Raw genomic sequence first — 15,691 nt, 5'->3', positions numbered from 1 at the left:
TGGTCACTAGGATGGAGAACAGAAGAAGCCACAGGGGACTGAGATGGTGGTTCCATTTTTGGTCCCTGGCTCACTTCAAGGGACTAGAAAGGGACAGAGATTTGGGGCTTACGTTTTCACCCAAGCTTATAGCTGTTCCAGCCCTAGACTGGGGGATAGAGCCTGCAACCCCTCTGTAGCCCCAAGCTCTGACCTCTTCTGTGATTAACGAGCTGACGATTCTGCATCGATAAGGAATTAACCTGGAGCCCCTACCCATCAATAGTCAGGAGTCCAGGTCCCGGCCTCACCCCCACCGACAGTGCTCTAGGGCCCCTGAGCAGACCAACCCCACACTGCTTTACAAACCCGAAGCCAAGTCCTTTCCCGCACTGCGGCCAGGAATTAACCCCTTAACTGCCTCTGTTCATACCACCCCATCATCCACCCCTTCCTATACACATGCACAGAGGCAGCAGCTGTTTATATTGGTTTAATCCATGTCAAATGTAGTTTACAAAGGGAAAGGACAAGTACCTTTGTATAGAATATACAGACACAGCATCACACCATGGGGCCCACAAGAAGGGCAGGGGAGACAAACACTTTTCCCTGGGAACAGCAGTCTAATCCCAGGAAAGGTTCTCTGCAGAAGGCTGGGTAGCCAGGAGCACCCTCATCCAGCCCCAGTCTCAGCCCCTGCTTCAGCTCGGTTCCCATTTCCTGTGCCTCCCCCCTCCCCCAACTCCTTATGAGGAGCCCCAGGAGCTAAGACTAAGGAGAGGATCATGTCCCTTGGGGCACGTGCCCCACATCTGGGAGAAGAAATATACACCACTGAACACCGAGCACATGGGAGAGGGAAGAGAACCACGGGAGAGGGAGTGGGGAGGGAGAGGCAGGCACCCCAAGAGGTGGATGGGCCGAGCCCCCAGCCAGCCCTGAACGAGGCACTGCTTCTAGGTGTTCTTAACAAAAGAAGAAAATCATACAACCAAAGGGCAGGGGACGGGATAGAGGGTGAGGAGTTGTCCCATTTATACACAACATTGTAAACATACACGGTCTATATTACATGTGCTTCAGTCTGGTGTTTGCATGTCTGTCTGTCCATCTGTCAGTCGGCGGGGGGGGGGGGGTGCTGGATCTCAGGAGCCTTGCCTGGCTACTCCCCCTACCCCCACCTCCCTGCCCCATCCTGGGAACGGAACCTGGAACAGGTATGGTCCCCAATCTTGGTGGGAGCCAGCAGGCAGGGCCTGGGCCTCAGCCTCCACTCTGGCTCGAGTCCTGTGTGTGTGCATGTGTGTGTGCGTTTGTGTGTGCACATATGTACACGGGAAACCTGTGTGTAAGTATGTACAAGGGGGGGGGGTCACGTCACAGGCGGGGCAGGTGGGACGCTCGAGGCAAGGCCTGCCTGGGGTGGCCAGCTCACAAGTAGATTCTCCGCAGGTCTCCGGGCGCTGTGATGGTGTTGCACTGAGGGCAGAGCTTCTTGGCACCCTGCAGGGAGAACAGGGAGGGCTCTGGTTATACCCTGTGCTGCACATTTGCTCGTGTGAGCCCCTGGGCGTGCAGCTGCATCTCCCTGAACCAGCTGTATGCTGGGACCTCGGATCGGTCCTGCCCGCCTGCGCTGGGGAGGCATGGTCGGCTTCTGTGAGCAGGCAGGCACGTTCCTGTGTTGGGGAGACGCCAGGATCAAACCGGCTGGCCAGGTCCGCAGCGGGAGCCCCAGTAATGAGAACAAGGCTGGGTCCAGCTGTGGCTGCCGCGGCCCTAACGAGATTACACGCGGCCTTTGATCAGGACACAGAGCCCACGTCCGGGCCTTTTATTGCTGTCTCCGGGCGACATTTTAATGGCTGCTCCCGAGCGAAGAACAGGGGCAGGAGCAGAAGGAGCTTAGTAATGGGAGGGGGAGGGGCTGGGGCCCTGGTCCTGCTTACCCACACCCAGCCTCCTCCTGACCCGGGATCTCACTGCTATGCGTCATACGTGGGCCTGCTGGGGTGGGGAGATGGGGGAAGGGAGCAGGCAAGAGAACCCACCGGTGGGGAGAATTTAATAAACCTGGGGTCGGGGAGGAGAGAGGGTAGTGAGCTTGGGGGTGAACATCCTGGCTTCGGGCTGTGGTCTATGCTTCTGCTCCCCTGCTCCTCGCTCCTCCTCCCCCGAAGCAGGCTCAAGCACGAGCATGGACATCTGGGCAGTACCCCAAATGGCCACCCACTCCCGACCCCCATGCCACTTCACCAGGGTCCGCAGCCAGCACTCTTCACAGTGCACATGCCAACACTGGATGGACGTTAGGGGCATCGAGTATGAGTCCTAGGGAGAAAATGGGCAGAGAAGGGAGGGGTCACTCTGAGGCTGTCCCACCCTCTGAAGGGCCCAGATCACAGGGCAGAGACCCTCTCCAACCCCCAGGGAGCACTGAAGCCTCAGCAAGGGCGCCCGAGGTTCCCTTCCTCTCACCATGCAGATGAGGCATTTGTAACGGTCCCCACGGGATAGCTGCCGCTCCAGTTCCCTGACCCGAGCCTTCAGGGCCTCAAACGTGGTCACAGCTGAATCTTCGGTGATTCTGCAAAGAGGATGGCATACCTGGGCAGGCAGCAGGCTGGCATCCCTAACCTGAACCTCCAGCCTACAACTCCCCTGAATTCCAGAATCGCATATATAGCTGTCTGCTAGACGCACCACCCATATCCTCGATCCGCAAACTCCACATTCCAGAACTGCACTCCTCACCCTCTCCTTGCTCCTCTACCTCCGGTCCTGGTGAATTTCTAAACCAGACACCTGGGAACCATTCTCAAACCACTTCTTCCCAGTCACTCCTCACATCCAAAATCTGTCATCTAGCTCCTAATATCTCTGGCATCTCCACTTCTTTCCACAGCTACCACCCCTAGTCCAGGTGCTCATGATTTCCTCTGTGGATTGTGCCATCAACCTGAATGGCCTCTCAGACCCCAGTCCCCTCGTTCCATTCTGTTCTCCTAGCACCTAGAATTCTGCAAACCTGACCACTTCTACTTCTAACATTTTAGTGTCTACCTCAGAATAAAGCTCCACCAAACTCTCCACAAGCTTACAAGGGCCTCCTTGGGCCGGTCCCCGCCAGCTGCATCCCTCAAGTGCCCTGCCATGTACTTTATGCTCCATCCATGCCAAACTCCTGAGTTTCCCCACACACCCCACCATTTTTCACTCTACTGGCCTCTCAGCACTTTCTGCTCCTTCTGGATCACCCCAACCTCCTAACTCACTAGTCCCATCTCATCATTCAGGCCTAGTTCCCACCTCCTCCCAGAAGCCTTTTCCAAGCCCCCAGCCAGTACCCCAATGGTGGCTGCCCCTTCTGTGCTCTTCCAGCCCCTGTACTGGACTTCACCACAGCAGTGTAACCACAAATGTCTGTCACTGCTAGACTCACTTCCCTGAGGGCAAGCTGCTCACTACACCACTACACTCTGAACATTAGCCCCATACTAGGCACGTGAGTATGAATAAACATCTGCTGAAGAAACAGCTGGGCCAACCCCCAGGGAGAGTGAAAAATGCGGGGACTGATGAGGCCCCTGGCTATAGTCCTAGCCTACCTCAAGGGCTCCTGCTTGCTTCTTCCTAGACATGTCAGATGTCCTGTTGGTCCTCACCCGTAGTCCAAGCCCTGCACAAGGTCCCTACAACTTCCTGAAGACTCTCTGAGCTGCAATACTGAACAGGGAATAGCTAGGACTATTCTAAAGAGTGATCCCTCCCACCTCTCCTAAAACAAGTCAACAGAACCTGGAGAGGCTCAGAGGACGAAGAATGCTTCCTGGAGGAGTAGAAAAGATGGCACTGGAGACAGGCTTTAGGGAATAATAAGGACAATAATACAAATAAAAGAGCTAAAATGTATTAAGCACTTACTAAATGCCAGGGATTGTACTGAGGGATTAAAAGTAATTATCTTATTTACACCTCACAAAAACCCCATGATGAGATCCTAATACTCCTATTTTATATATGAAGAAACTAAGCACAGAAAAAGTAGCCTGTCCAAGGTTCACAGAGTGGGGAAGATGGGATTCAAACCCTGGCTGACTGATTCTGTGATCAACCAGTAACTGTGTAAGTAACCACTACCCTACACTGGCTACACGCAGGAGGAGACAGGCCTCCAGGCTGAGGGAACAGTGGGAACAAGGCCTAGAGGCCCTAGAGCCCCATCTGGCTGGAAGGCTCACTTCTGAGTAAGCAGAAGGTGCTACACTGGGAAAGGAGACTGTGTCCAAGAAGACCCCAGATGCCGCAATCAGAGAGGAAAGTTTATCTTACCGGCAATTTACAGGAAGTTGTTGAGAATGTTGGAAGAGGGCTGTAAAGGGTAAGAGCTGAGGTTTAAAGGGTGTATTCAATCAGCTGAGGTAGAATCACAAGGGTGGTGTGTGGGCAAGGACCATCTCCTAGGGTGGCCTGTCTTGCCAGCTTAGGGGAGAGAGTTGGCCCAGAAAACCTGAAAGCTTACAGGTAGTCTGTCCCTGCTGGGTGTAAGTGGTAATGGGGGGGCATGGGTAGGATGATGGGAAACATTTCATGGGCAGCAATGAACTTTGATCTCTGACCTTTCTCTTTTAGGGCACTAGCAGCAACACAGAATGTGACTTCCTGATGGCTGTGTCCCTATGTCAGGGATGCTCTAGATCCATCACTCCATGGGTCCATGATTCTTTCTGCCTTGCCTCTCTCCAGGGAAGCTGAGAAAGGCTCTGACTACAACTCCTCCTGGCACTGGCGGATTTCCTGGGAGCATCCATTCAACTTTCCAGCTCTGGAAAGCTTTTACCATCCCCTCCTTCCTCACAAGCACTTGCACGGCTGGCTCCTCCCCCAGGCACTTTGCCCAATGCTCTATGTGCCATCCCCACCTGGACTGTTGGTAAGTTCCTGACAAGGAGACAAGGATGGGTAGCTGTGTTCCCTTCCTCTCCAAGGACCAGGCTGATCCTATGAGGTTATTTCAAAGATTGGGAAACCAAGGCCTGGAGCTGGGGGCAGCCTACCCGAGTAGAAAACTAACTGTCAAACCCCAAACCAGAGAATGAGTTAGGGCTGGGAAGGCAAAAAGGATGGGGCCAGGAGAGAATGAAGCCATTTCCCACTTCCATCTCCAAAGGCTCCAAGGCCACATACAATTCCAGAGCCCACCCTATCTTGGATTTGCTCGGCACATAACTGGCCTCTATTCTTTGCTCTGGTGAACTACCCAGTCCTCCAGGCCCCTGACCCAGGTAGGTTGTGAGCTATTCCTGAGCCCCTCTAGGGTATGGGGTGGAGAATTTCTTGGAAGAAGCCATGTCTTCCTTTCTCCTCCCCTAGGTTGTGAAAAAGATCTAGGATGGGAACCCATAATGTGTACAGGGAAGAGAGACATCATGGGGACTGAAGGGCCCTAATCTTGGCAAATCCAGACCCAATGGAGATCTCTGCACATGACTGAGCCAGTCCCCAGCTCATCCCAGACAGCCCTGCCCACTGGTGCCTGTGCTCACACAGGTGGGACAGTCCCCAGCTCCCCCAGCCCTCAGCGGGTAGGACCTTCATGGATGGCCACTGGTTCTGGCCCCCACCTCCCCCTGGGCGCCACCCCTGATTAATGATCTTGTCTTTCTGATTTATGAGCAGCCCCTCCAGATGAGGGTGGGTGCCCCTTACGGCCCCGCCCGCCCCGCTCAGCTGGAGTAGGAGAGAATTATTAAATAAACATCCATACGTCATTCCTCCCCCCCCACCTCAAGCTGGTTGCGCCGAACCCGTACGGCCCGCTCTGGCGCTGACATGGAGCAGCTGCGGTGATTCATGGGCAGCTGGGCCCCACGCTGCGGCCCATACATCATGCCAGCAGCACTCACGGCCCTGGCCGAGATAAACTGATCAACCACAACGGGCTGGAATGAATTTATGACAACACAAAATGGAGGGAAACAAATGGGAGGTGACCCTGGGCCACCGACCCGGCCCTGCACCGGCCTGCAATCCACTCTCCTGGCAGAAGGCAAGATGGAACACTGGCCCTGGAATGAAGAGGTTGCCTTTTAACCCTGGGCAACCTAGCCGCGAGAGGAGGGAGGGGCGGGTGTGAGGAGTTAGGCAATGGCCAATGGCAGCAGCTCCAGGCAGCCAGAACTGGACAATGCCACCTCCTGGGGCCAGAACTGGCCTTGCCTGGGCTTCTGGAAAGGCAGTAAGGTGCCCTGCTGATTTCAAATCCTGGTGGCTCCTGAGGATCCAGGCCAGGGGTTGCCCAACCCTGGGAGAAGTGCTAACAGATCCCCTTTTCCCCTGCCTGAGAACACCGGCCAAAAATTCCTACCAGAAGTGATGAGACCCAATACTCCTGCCTAAAACCCACTGCAAGTGCCACCGGGACAAGAAAAATGAAACCAATTTAGCTCCCGATTAAGAAACAGAAACTGGAGATGAATCAAGTGTGCTGGCTGGGCTGGGCAGCCATACATCACACTCCCTGGGCGGAGGCCTCTGCAGCGGGCGGGCAGGCAGGCAGGCTGACTGCTCCTCCCTCCACGAAGGTTCCCAGGGCCCGGGCCCAGCGACCAATTCACAGAGGCATGCTCAGCACCAGCTGGGCCCCACCGTCGGCTGTGTGCCCAGGGCAGCAGGCCTTCCTGGTAGCAAAGGGCCCCTCGCCCTCCAACTGAGCTGTGGTTCCCCGGGCCTCCCTCCTGGCCACTCACTTCTCGATGTCACTGTTCTTGCAGGTCTTCTGCATGGCCTCCTGCTTGCTGCTCTCACCGTTGCTGGTAGATGGCATCTCTGCTGGGACAGAGAGGCAACTCACACTCTGGCCAGACTGGGCAGCACAGGTGAGGGGTTGGGCTTAAGGCAGTCACTACCACCCCCCATCACTCCTAACCTGCGTTAGGACTTACCGTCACTGGCCCATTTAGAGAACTCAGGTGTGATGCGTGTGCTGGGAGGGCCACCACTAGAGGAAAGGAAGGAGGAAGAACGAAGTGGGCCCTGAAGGCAGGCAGGATAACCCTGAGGGCGGGTACTGGGTTGACACCCACCTCAGGGCTTCCTATCCATCTAACCCACCCGCCCAAGCCTGTGCCCACACTTGCTTTAGGACTGCGCCCCGGAGTGCCTCTCTCTCCTTGGCTTCACCGGGCTCCTCGCCTGTGCAGGGGATGACGTCGGCCTCCGTGTATCTGGCATGGTGGTTAAGGACAATGGATCCTAGTTTGCGGTGGGCCATGAGGGTTGAATCCTCAGGAGGGCTCCCCCGGCCCAAGCTGAGACACTGACCCTGGCGGGGGGCGGGGTGTGGATGAGTGACCGGAGGTGCTCTCTACTTTTCTCATTCCCTTTGGACTGTCCCACCAGCCCCACCTTGTCCCGCAGTGCCCCAAGGATACTGTGGTTTCCCATACTCCAGAGTGTCATCCCCATCCACATCCAAGTCAGCATCACTGTCCGGATTCTCCTTGCCGCTGCACATGACGAAGCCAGAGCCTGTGGGAAGCAGGATATGAGGAGGGCCTGGGGCCAGCAAGACGAGTCCAAGGGTACCCCTTCTGTTTCCCTAGGTACGGCTCAGGTTTTGGGCTAGGCAAGGCCAAACAGAAACGTGGGCTTGGGATATAGAGAGCCAAGAAACTTGGGTGCTCTTGACTCTGACATTTCAGGCCTTTTCACTCTGCATACCTCAGCCTTCTCTGCACTGCCTCCTGCTCCAAGTGGTCTCTGCTTATAAACTAGCCCATTCATACACTAGGTCAGGTCCTCAGGAGACACCTAGTCTAGGCCTGCTGAACACCTGTCTTCCAGGTCTAAGAAGAGCAGGAAGAAGACAGAGACATTCAGGTCTACAAGGCCACCCCCACCCAGGACCTGGGCATCCCGTGTCCCATGGTCCAGCCTGACAAGTCTACCAGAAGGGAGAGTAGGCTGGCAAAGGCCCGTCAGAGCCATACAGCGGGATCCCCAGCCAACGTCCTGGTTTTGGCCATCAGGTCCTTGCCAGCAAAAACACCAGGCAGCTGTTCAAATATTTGGTGTCTGAAGTGCCTGACATTAATTATTCATCCCAACCTCACTCAGCCCAGATTCCTGGACAAGTGCAGTTATAAAGGGATGAAGAAGGGATGGCCGAGGGAGAAAAAGCATGCACACCTGCTTCTCAAAGCAGTGCATGGAGGCAAGCAGGTGGGCGGAGGCAGGGCCAAGGGCCGGGCAGGTAGCTGACCTCACCGAGGAGCATCTGGCACAGCCACAGGCACTCTCGGCCAGTGGCGGCGGTGGTGATGTAAGGCGCTGAGCTGCTTAAGCTACTCCAGGCCCGCTCACCTGCCATGTGGTCTGACTCCCAGGACCACCCTTCCTGGTGGCCCAGGGCCAGTGACCACAAAGCTACTTCTCCCTCCCTGCCCATGTCTTCTCCCAGTGGTCCCCGTCTCGGACCACATCTCATGAGCCAGTGGAACAGCCCTGCTGGGGACAAAAGGGGCTGAAAGCGATGGGATCTGGGTTGAGTGGAATCAGAGGTGTGAAGCAGCTCAGGGTTCTGCCCGATGATCTCAGAAATTTCTTGTTCATTCTTCCCACTTCCAGGGTCTTAACACGCTCATCAGGGCAACAGACATGTACCGGGCTGTCATGCCTCTCGCCTGTTCCTTCACCCTGTTACCTTAGAGCTCTGACCCTTCTTTTCCCTGCTCCAGCAGTGTCTGCAGCTCCCCTCTGCACACACGACCAAGTCCCAGCTCCTCAGTTAGACACGCTAAGCTCCGGATGCCTCCACTTCTCCACCTTCCCTCTTTCTCTCACTTCACTCCGTAAGCTCCACCTATACGGATAGACTACTTACTGCACCTCAAACGTCACCGTGTCCTGCTCATGCTCTCCCCTCCATCTGGAATGTTCTCCACCTTTCAAGCCCATTTTGAAAGCACTTTCTTCCTGATCCTTCTTCTCCCTCCTACACCTCTGGTCTCTGGTCTCACAAAGGTTCCACCCAACCCAGAGGGAAGCAGCACCAGGGAAAGAGAGAGGCCAGGCACCGCCCAGCCTCCACCCCTCCCTGCCAGTCCTCATCTGCCCTCCACAATGAGGCACCAACCAACTCGAGGCAGCAGGCAGGTCAGCAGCAGGGCCATTAAGCTGAGAAAACACCAAGTTACAGCTCTGTCTACTGTTCACGGCCAAGTGTCCTGACAGGCAATTCCTGCCTTGTGGGTGAATGGCACCTCTATAAACCCTCTGACAGTTTGGGAGACAAACTCTGCCATCAATCACAATGTAGCCGTCAGGTTCACTTACAGCCTGCGCCTCCCGAGCTCTGCCAACCTCCCTCCCCCAAGTACACAGAGCTCAGCAGTCAGCCTCACATCCTTGGCTTAGCCAGGGCCTGCCCGGCCCTGCCCAGCCCTGCCTTTTGGGTGGGCGAGAAGCAAAGCCGAGAATCCTGGCACCACTCCTCAGCCCAGTATGGCTCCCATGGCAAAGCTGAGAAAACTGGGCACCGCCAAACTGCTAGGAAAAGTCCTAGCTTCTCAACACATAAAGCAGCCCAGTGGCCGAAGTCCTTATCTCTGCAGTCTCATTGCCTACCAGGCCTGGACCAGGTCTTGTACTCCAGTGGAACATAGCTATTGTGGTTTCCCAAGTCCTGCATGTTTTCTCATGCCCCCTGCCTTTGTACTTCCTGTTATCTCTGCCTAGAAACATCTCCCTCTTGGTCTACAGAACAAATTCCTGCTCGCTCTGCGAGTCTGACTCTTCTCAATCATGCCTTCTATTCATAGTGCCTACACATGGTAGTTGCTCTATAAATACTTCCTGAATGAACTCACCTCAACATTCTCTCAACCTTTATCAAACTCACCCTCTGCCTGGCTTGACACTGAAGACAGTGTTTCCAGATCTGATTCCTACCCTCAAGGTGCTGAGTGTGGACGAGATGTCCCCAGACATTTCTACATAGGGGTCCCTTCTGTGGCGTCCATCCAGGCTCCTGTGCAACTCCAAAATCATATTTATTACCATGTATTGTCACTGTCCCTTACCAGAATGAAAGCCCAAGTCTGTGATCTCAGCGTCATCCAGCACAGAGCTGGCCAGGCCCACAGCGGGTGCCATACAACACACCCAAGCAGTAACGGCTTAATGCCAACAATGCTGTTCTATTAGGTCCTGGGAGCCCTGTGCCAGAAGGAAGGCCAAGGCCTGATTAGCCGGTGGCCTGGAGAAACCTCTCAGGCCACAACCCTCCCTCTCAGACCCCAGCTCTCGGGTGAGCCGCGACCTTCTGCTCCCTTGACCAGCCTGGCAGGATGGAGAGCACAACACATCTTGTTTGCCAAGGAAAAGGCCTCTCTCTGGTCTGAGCAGTTTCCTCTGACCCTGACCCCACGGGCCAGCAGAGACAGATGTTGGGAACCTCTCCCTACCCCCACAGGTGTTCAGAACAGGCTGCCGCCACCAATTTCACTCTTGTGCTGCTCCAGCCAGCTCCAACCTCCTTCCCAGCACATTAAACTTTATTTTCTTAATGAAATGTCACTTGCTGACTTCTGGCAGAATCATAATAAAAAGAAACCGCCATAAAGCCATTTTATGCAGATAGCGTCCCTGCCAGCTTGCGCCCCCCACCCTGCTTTGAGAAGAAGGCTCCACAGTCATTTTATGTTCTCAGCTGCTGGAACATCCCAAGCCAGTACTTAGAGGCAAGATGGCACAGAGTACTCCTTTCCAAGCCTCTGGCTCCTGTTCTGTGTAGCTCCAGGGATAACAGGCAAGCTGCCACTCCTGATGCTACTATCCAGAGAAGGGACTCTGCCCCTGGGACCTGCAAGATGACCCAGAGTACCCTATAGTCACCAGGGAGGCCGCCTTGCTGAGGCTCAGCCCCACTGTATTGTGGCACAAAGGGCTGGGCTGCCGCCCACAGGCAGACTAAGCCTGAGAGTCAGTGATGCTCAGCAGTGGGGGCCTGGTCCTGGGAGGACAGGCGGTGCAAAAAACCTCTTCCCTCCATCTGGACACTAGCAATAGAAAGGGAGAGGGTTAAGTGCATATATAAGCCTAAATTTTATAAAAACGACCCCCCTCGCATAAACTCCTTTTTTCTTAGGTCAAAGAGAGAGAGAGAAAAAAATCAGCATTAATTTGATCAACTGATCAGATAATCGATTGAGAAACTGGAGATGCCCGCTTACTGGGGGCAGTAACGTCGTGGAACATGAAACCACAAAAACGGAGCCATCGATTTCCTCACCTGCTGCTCCCAACAAAACCAGAGCCCAGGGAGAAAGGAGTCCCGGGGCCTCTGGAGGCGTGTGCTCTCCAAACGTGTGGTTTGGGGGTGGTGGTGCAGAGCAGCAGCTTCCGGACAGTTTTACACTGGAATTAGTTACAGATGCAGTTACGGTGTCTTGTGTAAACGCCATCGATTGGGGAGCTGACAGTCTGGGGAGCTGCGATGCGGGACAATCAATCGGCCTGCAGTGTCACCTGCCACCTCGCTGAACAGTTGACAATGCAATTATCCAGTGTGGAGGCAGGGAGTTGGCGTGTGTCAAACGCACTTAGCCACTTTCCGGGCCTCCTCGATAACGTGTTTCACTGCTTCACGTCAGGAGAGACGCAGAGAGACAGACGCCGTTTAAAACCACTGATACTTACTCCTTCTGCCTGTACTCCCCCGGTCCCAGCTTAACAATTGTGTTCCAAAAGGCGATTAAATCCCGTCAGTCGCCACAGGGGACAAGAAGGTGCCCTGCTCCTTGCCACCTCTCCTCGCCCCTCCCAGCAGGCAACAGTCATAACTAAAGGTAGTAAGGAGGTAGAAGGCAGCAGCCCTAACGCTCTCCATTCCAACACTGCCTGCAGCAGTCGGCTGTTCCAACACCTGTCACTGACTGCACCTGGCAGCAGGGCTGTGCTGGGGGACATTTTTAGCATCTGGGGCTCCTATCTTTTGGAAACCAACATGGCAAAGGAGGCAGCAGCTACGGCCAGGCCAATTTCTCCATGCCCCTGGGCTAAGAACACCTCTCAACCCCTTGACCCATAATCTGGAGCTGAAGTTTTATCAAGCAACAGCCAGTTAAAAGACCTGTGCCACAGCTGCCCTGCCTGTCCTCTCCATGGCATCTCATCCCAGGCCACATGGAACCAGCTTAAATCTAAGGCAAGAACTCGAGAAAGATGCAGTTCCTAGGCCAGGATTGGGGCAGGGCAGAGGCCCTGGACAGTGGGTTCTCTTAGTATCATCCCTGTCCAACACCTGTTTGATTCAAAGGGGCTCAGTGCTGGATTCCAGGGATGCATTTTCCTCCAGGGCTCAAAGATGGAGTTGCAGCACCTTCCACTTTCTGTGCTGCCTCCTGGGAAATCCCTCCATCTCGCCACTCATGTGCCCACCACATCACTGTGACCTTATCTGAGGCCAACCATTCCATATTCTCTCTCCAGCCTGTCCATTCCAGATATGATGAGCTCCAGGCTCCCCCAATCCAGCTGGGTGAACTTTCACTGGCAACCAAAACAGAAGGGACCAAAGCTCCCACCACAAGTCTCTTCTCCGGGACCCAGGAACTGGTGACAGGCAATGAGGAGAGCTGGGGCTCATTCATCACATACCTCCGTTGACTATAGGCAGGAGCGGGTTTGTCCCCAAGGGCTGTATAATTAGGTTTCTGCTGTGGCCCAGCCTAGAGGTCCCTTGCTCTGCCCAGGGCTGGCATAGGGCACCAGAAGAGCGTCTTCCTTCCCTAACTGTTGAGCTCTTTTAGGGGAATGTTGGTGAAACACTAGGGTCCATGTGCTGCCCTTTATGCAATTATTAACTCTGGGTGGGGAGAAACAGCAGTAGCAGGTTAGCAAACCTAAGGTTCAGAGAGCACAATCGACAGCTTAGGCACGCAGCCCAGGGTGTCTCCAAGAACTGAGAAGGCCAGAGCGTTTCCTAGTCACTGAAAGTTTCTTCCAAACTACTCTCCTGAAAACTTTATCTCTTCCTTCAGATTCTTAAAGATCCACTTCCAGCTGGACCTGTCTCAGTGCTTACCTGTTCTGTCTGGTCCTTCGCTTTGTCCTAAAATACCAATTCCAAGTACTCCCAGGCCTAAGCAATCTGGGCCTCACCCTCAGTAACCACAGGCCCCATCTCCAAGGCCCATTCCCCTCAGCCAAGTGTCCCACCAAAACCTCTTGCTTGTTCACTGGTTCCACGGCAGAATACATTCAAGGAAACCGATTTGCTCCACCAGACCAGCTCCCAGTGGGCCTGGTGGGAAGCTTTGCTGAGGATGATGAAGGGGTCCTGGTCCGGAAGGAGGGATAGGGGGTGATCGGATACAGGAACTTATCTGCGAATCTTTCATATCCAACAAGAACAGCAATCTCTGTTCTGTCAGCACGCACAGCTTGGCTTAAATGGGCCTCACCACTCGCCTGCTCATCCTGCCTCTGCTCCCTCTCTCTGAAGTCGGCTGGGCAGCTTCTTCAGCCAGCGTTATCACTCCCTCTAACCGGTCTTGGCAGGCAATCTAATTCCTCCTGAAAAGGTCACCGCCATTTTAACTGCCTTTCAATCACATTAAGCACGCGCTGCCCGGCTTGCGGCCCAGCCCGCCCGGCGGGCGATCAATGCGCTACACTGACACCAGCCCGCCTGGCGGGGCCACACCCAACCCCCCAAGAGTTGGGGCCTATCGGTCCTGGCCAAGGAGGGTAGACTGACAGATGGCCAGCTCCTGCAGACAGGGTTTCGGGGGCAGAGGCGGTCAGGATCAGACAGGGCCTCCTTTGATAGCACCCCCCACCGAGGAGCCTCAGCCTCCTCCGCTCCACTGCGCCCTGCTCTCTGCCTCGTGGCCCCTGCTGATCTCGCTGTAAAACAGCCTTTCAAGTCTGCCTGTCTTTTGACTGCACTAAGCTGTTTAAGAGGCGGCAGCAGCTTCTATCAGGAAAGCCGGAGCGATTCTCTGCAGATAAAGGCACCTCCGGCCCCCGTTCCCTCTTCAAGTCTCACTCTCATTCTCGCTCTCCAAATCGCTCAAAGAAAAGCCCCCTTTGAACTCCTCTCAGGAATTCTTGAAAAGAACAACCTCACAGTGTAAACACTCAGGGAAAACTGACACCCCCCCATAGGGCTGAAGAGCCCCTCACACCCGCTCTGCAAGTGCGTCCCAGCGCCTGGGAAATACTTGGTTGTAGCAGCAGGCCCCATGCAGCTTCATCCCCCTAAGCCCTGTTTGGCGCCCAGAAGCCACCAGGTCCAGTTCTGTGCCAAGAAACCTGACTAAAAACTTGCCGCAGTAATGGAAGATATGAAAATCTGCAGCCACCCAACAGAGCCAACCCGGAGCAGCATCCTGGAACTGCCCCTGAACAGACACCTGTGTGTACAAGTCACTGGACCCTGGGCTTTGCTGCTCATCTTCCCTGGGCCTCAAACACTCGGAAACTCCAGGATAGGACCAGAGTGAAATGGCAAATGGACATCCTCCCAGCTCAGCGCTCAGGCTCGGGAAACGGTTTGGCCTGATTAACCTTCCTGATTTACACTTTGGCTTGTCCCCAAACGCTCGGGCAATATGAGAGAAGCCCAGTAGCGTAACGCCACACCTGGGCTCGTGGCCCCTTCATGTAGCCGGTCTGCCCTGGATGGCACTGTGGGGACCGATCCTCAGCACCAGCCCGAGAAGCACTGCCCCAGTGAGGCAGAGACCCTCCTCCCAGCTGCTGTGAGATTCCCCAGGGACCAGACACAGCAATACTCCCAAGGGTGTTGCCCAGAGAACTGGAGGCAGATGGGAAGCAGACTGGATCACTTCATGACCACAAGCTGCAGTGCCAGCTGTGCCTGTGCACAGAAAGAGAGAAGAGCTGGAGGCTGACAGCTCCCCCTTTGCCCTGCCCAAGGCAGAAGGCTTTGACAAGAGGACACCGACCCTGGGCACCTACCAGTCTGCTATTTGACCTGGTGGGGGTGGGACACTTCCACTGGGCCAAGCTATATCTCTCCAAGGAGCCAAGTAGGTAGTGGGGCTGGGCAGGGTCCTGCAGAGTCCTCTGCAGCAGTGGGGGAGAGTCCCAGGGAAGCAGGGAGCAGCTGGGCACAGGTCCCTCTTGCTTCAGGGCAGAGGGTCCCCAGGGAGAAGAGATGGGATCAGAGCTAAAATTAGATTCACCAGTGAAGCTCATGGGAGGTCAAATTTTGCCATAACTCACTCTCTTCTCTGTAACTGATTTCCCTGACATGGGGCTGAGGAGGAGGGGCCGGGGGGGGAGGAGTGGGGGGAGGGAGGCGGGGGGCGGAATCCAATGTGTTTGCCTGGAAGCCCTCGGGGCCCCCAGTGCTGGAGGTGTACAGCATGTTGCTGGATTCTCATTTATCAGCCTTAAGAGGGATGGAGTGATAAATGCATAACCGTCCCTTTAATATTTTATGCAGGTGCTAACGTGGCTTGGCTGTCACCTTCAATGCATCACCCGAGGCTGAGAGACCCCCTCGTCACTCCTAGCCTGCAGCCTCACAGTTCCATTTCCCCACCCAAATACATCCATTTTAATATGCACATCACAGGCAGGCAGCACGGTCACAAAGGAGCCCCACCAGCTCGCACGTGGTGGAATGACCAGCCACCAGCCCTGGCCTCTTGGCTCCCAACAGATGGATACCCAG

The 15,691-nt window shown here is 55.0% G+C and overlaps 1 protein-coding gene across 5 annotated transcripts in view; it reads right to left on the bottom strand.

Moving 5' to 3' along the window:
* Window positions 1–457: 457 nt before the first annotated feature.
* The window catches only part of RNF220 (ring finger protein 220), a 224,128-nt gene continuing 208,894 nt past the window's right edge, over window positions 458–15,691 (bottom strand). For 2 of the 5 annotated variants that reach the window (XM_032603501.1, XM_032603524.1), the window contains 7 exons: window positions 7,416–7,512; window positions 7,122–7,208; window positions 6,927–6,982; window positions 6,732–6,810; window positions 2,461–2,569; window positions 2,239–2,313; window positions 459–1,485 (listed from right to left, as the gene is read on the bottom strand). In XM_032603501.1, coding sequence (XP_032459392.1) covers window positions 1,414–1,485; window positions 2,239–2,313; window positions 2,461–2,569; window positions 6,732–6,810; window positions 6,927–6,982; window positions 7,122–7,208; window positions 7,416–7,512 — 575 coding nt within the window. In that variant the 3' untranslated portion in view covers window positions 459–1,413. Of the gene's footprint in view, window positions 1,486–2,238; window positions 2,314–2,460; window positions 2,570–6,731; window positions 6,811–6,926; window positions 6,983–7,117; window positions 7,209–7,415; window positions 7,513–15,691 lie in introns of all 5 variants that reach the window. The other 3 variants (XM_032603511.1, XR_004345500.1, XR_004345505.1) reach the window with 3 other exon arrangements.

Source organism: Phocoena sinus, chromosome 1 (genome assembly GCF_008692025.1).
Source record: "Phocoena sinus isolate mPhoSin1 chromosome 1, mPhoSin1.pri, whole genome shotgun sequence".
Lineage (NCBI taxonomy): Eukaryota > Metazoa > Chordata > Mammalia > Artiodactyla > Phocoenidae > Phocoena > Phocoena sinus.
Note: the sequence above shows the minus strand (reverse complement) of the source record. Positions and strands in the feature narration are given on the sequence as shown.